We start from the raw sequence: 8,971 nt of genomic DNA on the forward strand, positions 1-8,971 counted from the left end.
TCTAGGTTCACTTGGACTTTCTTTCTTGCATCTAAGAGTGATACCTTTAGAACTTTTAAGAGATTTGCCTTTATCATTCAAAATGAAAAAGATCTTAGGATAAAGGCTATTAGAAGTGATCATGGGAAAGAATTTCAGAATGAAAACTTTGAGAACTTTTGTGATGAACAAGGCATATCACACAATTTCTCAGCACCTAGAACACCACAACAAAATGGTATAGTTGAAAGAAAAAATAGAGCTTTAGAAGAACTTGCTAGGACTATGATAAATGAGAGATCTTTGCTAAAACATTTCTCGGCTGATGTTGTCAGCACAACTTGCTATGTGCTAAATAGGACCATCATTAGACCCATGCTTACCCAGAGTTGTTCAAAGGTAGAAAACGCAACATCACTCACCTAAGGGTCTTTGGTTGCAAATGGTAAAAGCAACCTTGGTAAGTTTAATTCTAAAGCTGATGAGGCAATCTTTATAGAATACTCATTAACTAGCAAGGCATATAGAGTGTACAACAAGAGAACTTTAGTTGTTGAAGAGTTTGTACATGTTGCATTTGATGAAACTTTCGATTATATTACTAACACAATGCAGCCGAGAGAGAGCATAAATGTAGGTGAATCTGATGCAGGTGAAGAATTAGATGTTGAAGAGACTCAAGAAGCTTCAAACCCTACAGTCATAGAAACAGAACCCAATATTGATTACCTCAAAGAACGGAAAGCTCCTAAGAATGTATCAAAGAGCAACATCATAGGTGATATTACAACAGGGGAGAAGTAACTAGAAAAACAATTTCTGGTTGTGCATCATAACAAAAGGGGGAGATTGTTGATAGGGGGAGCTATGTGAAAGCTAAACCCAAACCCTTGTGTGTTTTTGATCATGACAACAACGAAAATTTTTTAATAGTTTCTCGCACACATAATGCAAAGTTGTGTTTATATGTTTGTTTGTGCTTGAACTATTTGTTTTGCATACTTACTGTGGTTATACTTGAGTTTATATTTGTGGTATGCATATTTGGTTTTGAATGATAAAACTCTTTGCACAATGCGTATCTGTATAAATTAATCGATTATAGTGTTTATGTAATCAGTTGGATTCATCATATATTAGTAAATGTTTAATTGTGGCAAACTACAAGTTTTAATCGATTACATTATATATATAATCGATTAAAACTCGTGCCTTTGCTAATACTTGTTTGCTGAGTGTAGTTATGAGTTTTCAAGTCAAAAAGTTTTCAAATTTGCTTAAGTGTTATACTTAACCGATTACATTGTTTTCTTAATCGGTTTAATCCGCGTACTTTGAAAACTTGTTTTCCTGATAAGTCTTAACAACCATAACGGTCATATTTTCAATTGTTTTAACTTACATTAATTGTGCAATCAATTACATTAAATGTGTAATTTGTTAAATATGTTTTAATGTAATTATGTTATAGCAGTGTTAATTGCTTAACCGATTACATTAATAGTGTAATTGATTAAGATGCGTCAAACTGGAGAAAACGATATATTGACGCATAACTCTCTACATTAAGAAGAACTTTTGGAATATTATCTTTTATATCTAAAAAAGTTAGTTGAGATCTTAAATTGAAGGAGTGTTCATTCTCCAAGAATCAAGAAGCATTTCGTTTGGAAGACTCAAAGGATTCTTGAAGGAATTGTTGTGCGTTTACATTTGTTGATCACCATCTGTACTCTTAGCTGTTCTAAACCAGATCAGTGTTGATTTTGAAATCTGTGGATTTGTGGTTTCCCTGTTGCTGGTGGCTAAGAAGAGAATGTGGAGTTCTGGTTTCTTTGAGAGGTGTCTCAAAGGGTTTCTACAGAAAGAGGATTGTTCTTTCAGTATTGTTTTGTCTATATTAGATTTGGAGTTGGAGAGGAGATTTCATTGAGAGAGTGTCTATGTAATTCTTGTTGTATAACTCAATCTATATAGTGAAGTGGCTTTCAATCTCAGGTTGATTGAAAGTGGACTGGATGAAGGCATTGAGGCCGAACCAGTATAAAAACTTGGTGTTTGTCTTTCTATCCCTTATCTCTTTCATTTCATTACATTCTTTATTTGCTTTTATTTCAAGAAAGTGTTAAATATTTTTAAAGGTTTTAAAAAGAATAAATTTTTTAATACTGAACCAATTCTCCCCCTCTTGGTTGGAAAATAAGGCCTATCTTTTTCAACAGGATTCATCATTGGTTATCTAAAGATTATTGTTCAATTAATTATTATCTTAGATTTTTAAATTAATCAATGTAAATTCTCAATTAATTTGTGGCGTTCACACTTTTAACCAATGTACATTCTCAATTAAAAGCAAGAACTTTGTAGATTAATCATAGTAAATTTAACCAAAGTACATTCTCAATTAAATATTATTATTCCTAATCATGTATAGTCTTTTACTTGTTATATAAATTTGAAAGCTAATTAACTAAAGTACATTCTTGATTAATTCTTGTTAAAGTTTTTACTACTAATGAAAGTACATTCTCAATTATTGGCAAAAAACTCATTCAATCACATGAAAGTTTCTAAATTTAATTAAAGTAAATTCTCAATTAAAACTAAAAACTCTTATACTCATATAATTAATATGTTATCTAGATTTAACACCATGCTTACTTGCTATAATGTAAAAATCATTACTTTTACTTGATCAAGAGGAAGAAAACATAAATAAAAATAAATCACTAGAAGAATCAAAAGAATAAACAAATGTATTCATCTAACATCAGAATCCAATTAAGAAATTACAACAAAATCAACCCTAGAGATTAGCAACCTTGGAATGTGGAAGTAAGATGAAACTATAATAAGAGAGGGTGGAGAACATGAGTGAAGAGAGAGGACGAAATTTGAATCCCCAAAGGGTTTCTAATGCTCCCTTAATGTGTTTCCCTAAGTCTCTTTATATAGAAATTGGACTGGGCTTTGTTTCATGCTTATCGGTTGTTGTAATCTTCTTTATGATAATGTAATCTCCTCCAATTATCTTCTAAATAATCCAATATTTTTAAGATATATTTGATTATTGTGGAGATGTAAAAATATTTTCCAAATTATCTTTAAGCATAAACATTTATCAATTATCAAAGCCTTTTAGTAGAAAAAATAGAGAAAACCGTAAGATTTAATTTTTGTTGCATGTTCCATCTTCTTGGCTTAGCCAAATTTCACTTTTTTCATGCTATGCTTGGATTGACTTTTTGTGATTTTGATTATTTGGTATTCTTGGATTTATCTTTAAGGTGTCATGAAACTTTAACCAATTTATTTTCATATCTCAACGAGCTCAACTTAGCTGCAACTGCATTAACACACATCAAAATATCCAAAGAATATTTATGCAACTAAAAACCTATTTTTAATATGTTTTTGTATTTTATGCTAAATAAACCTAATTGTAATAAGTCTTAATTATAATATTATATTAAAGTACAAAAACTAATTAAAAATTTAATATTAAAGACTAAATAAGGGTATAAATATGCACTCATCAATGTCTGTATCTTCTTCCACCATCAACACTCTTATCTTCTTCAACATCGAGGTTTCCTTTTTTGTCTACCTCCATCAAAGTCATTTCCTCCACCTTCTTCGAAGCTCTCACTCATCTTTTTCTTCCTCTATGGCCTTCTTCTCCATTGTTCAAGTTCTTCTCCTTTATTTTGTATTTTGAACAAATGAATGTCTTATTTTGCATTTCATGTTACACAATCCAAAATATATTTTTTATTTATAGTTTAATATGAAATATAAATTTGTTTTATGGATTTTGGAATTCATATTTTATTTATTATTTCACACTTTTATAATTCAGAATATAAATTTTATATTTTAGATTATATATTCTGAAATCGAAAATAATAAAAAAAAGGTAAAATTAAAATTTTAAAGTTAATGGAGGTGCAGACAGAAATTATGAATGTGCAGGAAGAAACGCGGTTGCACTAGCTACCATGCTAGAAGCGATCAATGTAGAGTGGTGACTAGTGAGTAAGTGATGGTCACTGTTCATTTCTAAGTCCCAACCCCACCAACAAATTGTCTACTGTCCACGCCTCCTCCTATTGGCTCGGTGCAATTCACCTGTGTCCTGTGCTACAATTTGCAAATATAATATTACAAAATATTTTATCCTTTATTAAAATACTATATTTGTTTTTTCTTTAATGAGCATGACAAGCGACATGGGGTCACTGCATTATAAAAATGATGTTGTCCTTTTCCCACTTTTGTCTTTATTTTAGTATTTTCTTACGTCACCTTTCCCAAGTTTTATATAATATAAATTCTCCTTCTTGCTACTCTTAAAATCATTCAAGACGAACCCCTCCTTGACAAATCTTTCTCTCTAGCATTTTTCTTCTCCTTGTTCCACTGCATTTTCTGCTTGTCTTCTTCTGCTCTAACTGTGTTTCCTTTGGTGAAGTGTTCTCTGTTTCTCATTGAAGTTTGGTTTTTCAACAAAGTGTCTTTCTTCTGGGCTGGAAAAATGTTCGCTGAGACAGAACTTCTCTTCCCATATTTTCGAAATTTCTCTCAAGAGTTTCAACAACTTGAGGAGTACTGCATGACCCAAAAGTCCTGTTCTTCAATGGTACTCTTTTCTCTCCTTTTATTATTTCCACTTTTTCATATTACCCTGTTTAAGTTTTTCTTATGTGTGTTCAGCTTCCTTCCCTCTCTGCTTAGTTGATCTGCATTTTCTTGATGGGTTTTTCCTTATGCTGAGTAAATTTGAAGTTTTCTTTTCTTTCCTGTGTTGTGCTCCTTCTTCTATGCATCCAGAATAATGAACACTTTGGAGCAAATGAGGCTGAACAAAATTGAAAGTTTCGCTTCCTTGAATTGTGTCCATATTTCCATTTATTTGGAAAGAATGTTATTTTAGTATGTGCGTATATGTTTGATTAATTACATGATAAATAATATCAAAGTGGAAAAGGAAAACTAATGACCAAATTATGTTGTCATTTAATATGTATTTATCTATTCTTCATTTTTGCTACCATCCATTCAGAATGTTTTCTCATAGTGATCCTCATAGCACAAGTGGAAACAGCTCGACATGGCTTTATGTGCTGGATCTGCAAAAGTGTTACAAAAGGAAATAAAAGTTGTATAGATGGAAAGTCTTTTTGTTGTGATACTTCCGTGTTCTGTAATATTTCTTCCCTTTCTTTATTAATTTCTGGCGTGAAGTGTGAACTCTCAGTGGGGCTTGTCTTTTTGTGCCGCACTGAGGGAGGTTGATTGGAGAGGAAAAAGTCATTTTATTCTCTTTTTCTTTGTAGTAAGGAAAAGGTTAGAGGAAAAGGACTGGTTAATGCTTAACTTAATAGTTTCTTCAAGGTTTTTGCGTGGCACTAAAATATAGTTGGAAAGTCGTGCGCTTTTGACTCTATTTCTGTTCTCTAACAAAACAAATGATGTATTGATGAGTTAATTTCTTATGGTTTTGCTGGTCTTATGTTCATTGGAAGTTTAAACAATTCCGGGGTTTGAGCCCGAGATTTTGATACTTGGTCACTTTTATCATTGAGAATGGCTTTAACTGGGGCTCAATGTTGTACAAAAGTTTAATTATTTTTGTTTTATACATGAACGAAAATCGTGATCCATGTTCTTCAGCTGGGTGATTAAATTCATTATGGACTAAATGAGGCCAATTTCAATGTTTCAGCCATCTACTCGTGGACTCTTTCAAAGTCAGCTTTTGGATGAAGCATGGGCTTTGAATTTGCAACCATGAACCTAATACAATATCAAATAACTTGACACTTGGCAGTTCTTCCTTTCAATATGCAGTTCAGCTGAATATGTATCGCCACCTTTCATTTATGCAAAGCTTATGCTTTGTTGTACCAATATGGTGTTGTGCTATTGTATATGGTATTTGCTTTCTTGCTGAACAGAAAGCTTGTCTTGTCTATCTTATCATTGGACAAATAATTTATGTCTCACGATAATAACAACTGATTCCATCTACCAACTGGAGATTTTGTGTTCTTCATTAGTTGTACTTGAAACTTCGAAGCCTAAAGTCTTTTCTGACAAATAGCTTTTGCATCACCCCAGTACTAACTCGGTTTGTTTTCTGTATCTTCATTCTAAAAGCGGTTGAGAAACAATCGCTATTGGTCTAAATCTATTCCATAAACCATTGTTTGGTAGGATGATGATGAGTTGTATAACTATTACCTCATTCTAATAAATAAATGGCGTTAAGGAATCTTGCAAATTTTATCTTGAAAACTTTTGGCTTCTTTTGACTCAAGTATCGTGTGCTAGAGCAACTTCTTAGCATTAGTAAATAAACAGGTGTTGAATCCTCATTTGGTTATTCGATAATATATAACTGAACATTAAAGGTATTCTTTTTAATGTAATTAAACATCTGTTTTACTTTGCAAGACTAACTCATGTTAAGTCACACTGAATCTGGAACTAACCGTGGCTGTTGTTACCACTATTGTTGTGTACAGAATACTAGTGTTTTACTCGTGTTATCATTGTCTATTATCTTAAACTATTCAACGTCTAATGTATGTTTATTGTTCTAAAGCTAAAATGCTGTTTTTACTGATTAATTTGTTGTTCTTTGCATGTCTTCTTTCAGAATGACCTCGTTCAAACTTCTGCAATCTCAGAATATGATTTGTTAATAGAGGGAGATCTGTTCAAAGCACCTGAACCTATTCTTGAAGAACCAGCAATAGACCTCGATCCTGTGCAAGCAGCCATCTCAATGATATCTTGCGGGGAGGATGTCCCCTCACAGGGTCTAAAATCATCAGATATTAATATACTTCAAAATGAACAGCTTCTGAGTGAGGTATTCTACGAGTGCAAAAAAGATCTCTTAGAAAAGACAGTGATAGAGTCACCACTCAATGATATTATGGAAATCAAGGTTCCACCACTGAACATTGAGGATAATTCAATTGAAGTAAACAAATCACTTCTTCACACTACTCTACCAAAGAGCATCAGTTCAGGAAGTCTGAGTTCAATGGACTGGATGCATGGAGCTGCAATGAAGCCAACTTTTCTGGATTTTCCAGGATTAGATTTCAATGCAGTTTATGGCATGCGGAGAGCATTTAGCGAAGGAGATATAAAGGTCAAAATCAAACCTATTCATATATTATGTGTTTGCTTATAAGTTAAATCGCTTATGTTTTGCCAAAGAAGAAAACTTCATCTGTATCAATTGATCTTAATTGATCTGCTCTTTACGCATGATTCATGCAGTAACACAGATAAGGAAAATGGCAAAGACATGACTAAATGTGATTGCTTTCTTTTCTATATGGTCTGTAAATTCTAACAGTTTCTTCTATATACAAAAGATAGGCTAATGATTATCTCTGCTTTTATGACAGACTCTTAATACTGACAACACGAGCTTATGCCAATCTCCACAGGAGAGACCTTTGTTTCTTGGCAACTGCACTAGTGAAGAACGTCAAGAAAAGCTCTCCAGATACAGAAACAAGAAGACAAAGAGAAATTTTGGGAGGAAAATTAAGGTAACTACAGGTTTTCTATCCTTGGATGCTAATTGGGATTTTAACAATAGAATAGCCTTAAAAAAGTTCTACGGAATACACATCTGCTGGGATTTACCATGTTCACTTCTTGGTTAATGTATCTAACTTGGTTTTCTCATGTTACAACATTTCGAGTATGAAATTTTCAGTCTTTCACCGGAACCTGAACTCAACTAATGACATGCTTTGGTTTCTAGTATGCTTGCAGGAAGGCACTTGCTGACAGTCAACCAAGAATCCGTGGAAGATTTGCAAAGACAGAAGAGTTAGATGTGAAGAGGTAATGAGTGCTAACTGACCCAGTTGGAATTGAAAGAAAGCAGGGAATGAAGTGTTGTATTGTATCTTATGAAGATGTTTGGAAGGGCTATCCGCGTGAAAACTATAGACTTGGTGGAGTTTCTATAGCTTGAACAAACAAGTTTTGCTCAATGAATGAATAAATGAGGGAGAGACCTCAAACTCCTTAGGGTAGTTTGGGCCTTATCAGCTGTAGTAGCCTTCTTTGTAGAATGACCTTCCACGTATGTAAATATGGTTTGTTGAATAAAAGAATGGAAGAGAAGTTAAGGTTGTATAATGTTCATATTATATATACTCCAATATGCAATGTTTATTTTTGTTAGTTACATATTTTCAAATCTTCTCATTTTTCTGTCTCCTCTCCCCATTCAGTACATTTTCAGTTTAGAGGTTTAGATTATATAGATGATTAACGAGTTGTAACATAATTTGTGGTATTGACTGACTTTTTATAATGTTATGACTTCGAAACCTTCTTGATATGAGTATTCATCTCCTTTGTATCCAACGTGAGAAGTTCTAGATGAAGGGTGACAAAATTTCCAACAGTGCGTACATGTGTTGTATTGTATTTGGATTAGTTTATATCTATTTAATGAAATGAACTTAAAAAGTAGATTGAGTATTATACACAGAAGTTGGTTTTTTTGGACTCTCTTGACAACTTTGACTCTGATGTGTTCGATGGGATCATTTTAGTTATGTACTAAAGGAATTAGCTGTTTTCAGAAAGTGTAGTAATACAAAGACTCCATTTTTCCTTGACATTCAATACCAATAAAATAATACTTTTGTTTTTATCGAGATCTGGAGTGTGGATCTTCAAACATGTGGCAAGATTTGAGTGAACTAAAGAATCTTGATGAATGCTTACGAGGACAAGAATCCAGAGAAAGATCCATCTATTAAAAACTCACTGACGCTCAAGTTAGTAACACAATTTACGTCTTTTGAGTAAAGAGAGTAAGTATGAGAGACTGTGTATTTACTAGTGAAATACTATGTGTATTTATAGGGTTTCTAGACCCTACGACTCGTGATAAAAATAGATAATATCAAGGTGATATAAAATATTATTGATAAAATAAGTTACC

The 8,971-nt window shown here is 32.7% G+C and overlaps 1 protein-coding gene across 2 annotated transcripts; it reads left to right on the plus strand.

Annotated features, from left to right (window-relative positions):
• Positions 1-4,333: 4,333 nt before the first annotated feature.
• Positions 4,334-8,205, plus strand: LOC124821905 (uncharacterized). Of its 2 annotated transcripts, none has more exons than XM_088102788.1 (4): positions 4,334-4,618; positions 6,641-7,144; positions 7,407-7,553; positions 7,772-8,205. In XM_088102788.1, exons 1-4 carry the CDS (start codon positions 4,514-4,516, stop codon positions 7,856-7,858), a joined length of 843 nt encoding a protein of 280 aa, XP_087958914.1. In that variant the 5' UTR covers positions 4,334-4,513; the 3' UTR covers positions 7,859-8,205. The 2 variants fall into 2 exon arrangements, with proteins under 2 accessions (XP_087958914.1, XP_087958909.1); XM_088102783.1 differs by having other exon boundaries at positions 4,379-4,618; positions 7,449-7,553.
• The last annotated feature ends 766 nt before the right edge of the window (positions 8,206-8,971 follow it).

Source organism: Vigna umbellata, chromosome 1, assembly GCF_029865625.1.
Source record: "Vigna umbellata cultivar VRB3 chromosome 1, Vumbellata_1.0, whole genome shotgun sequence".
NCBI classification, from domain to species: Eukaryota; Viridiplantae; Streptophyta; class Magnoliopsida; order Fabales; family Fabaceae; genus Vigna; species Vigna umbellata.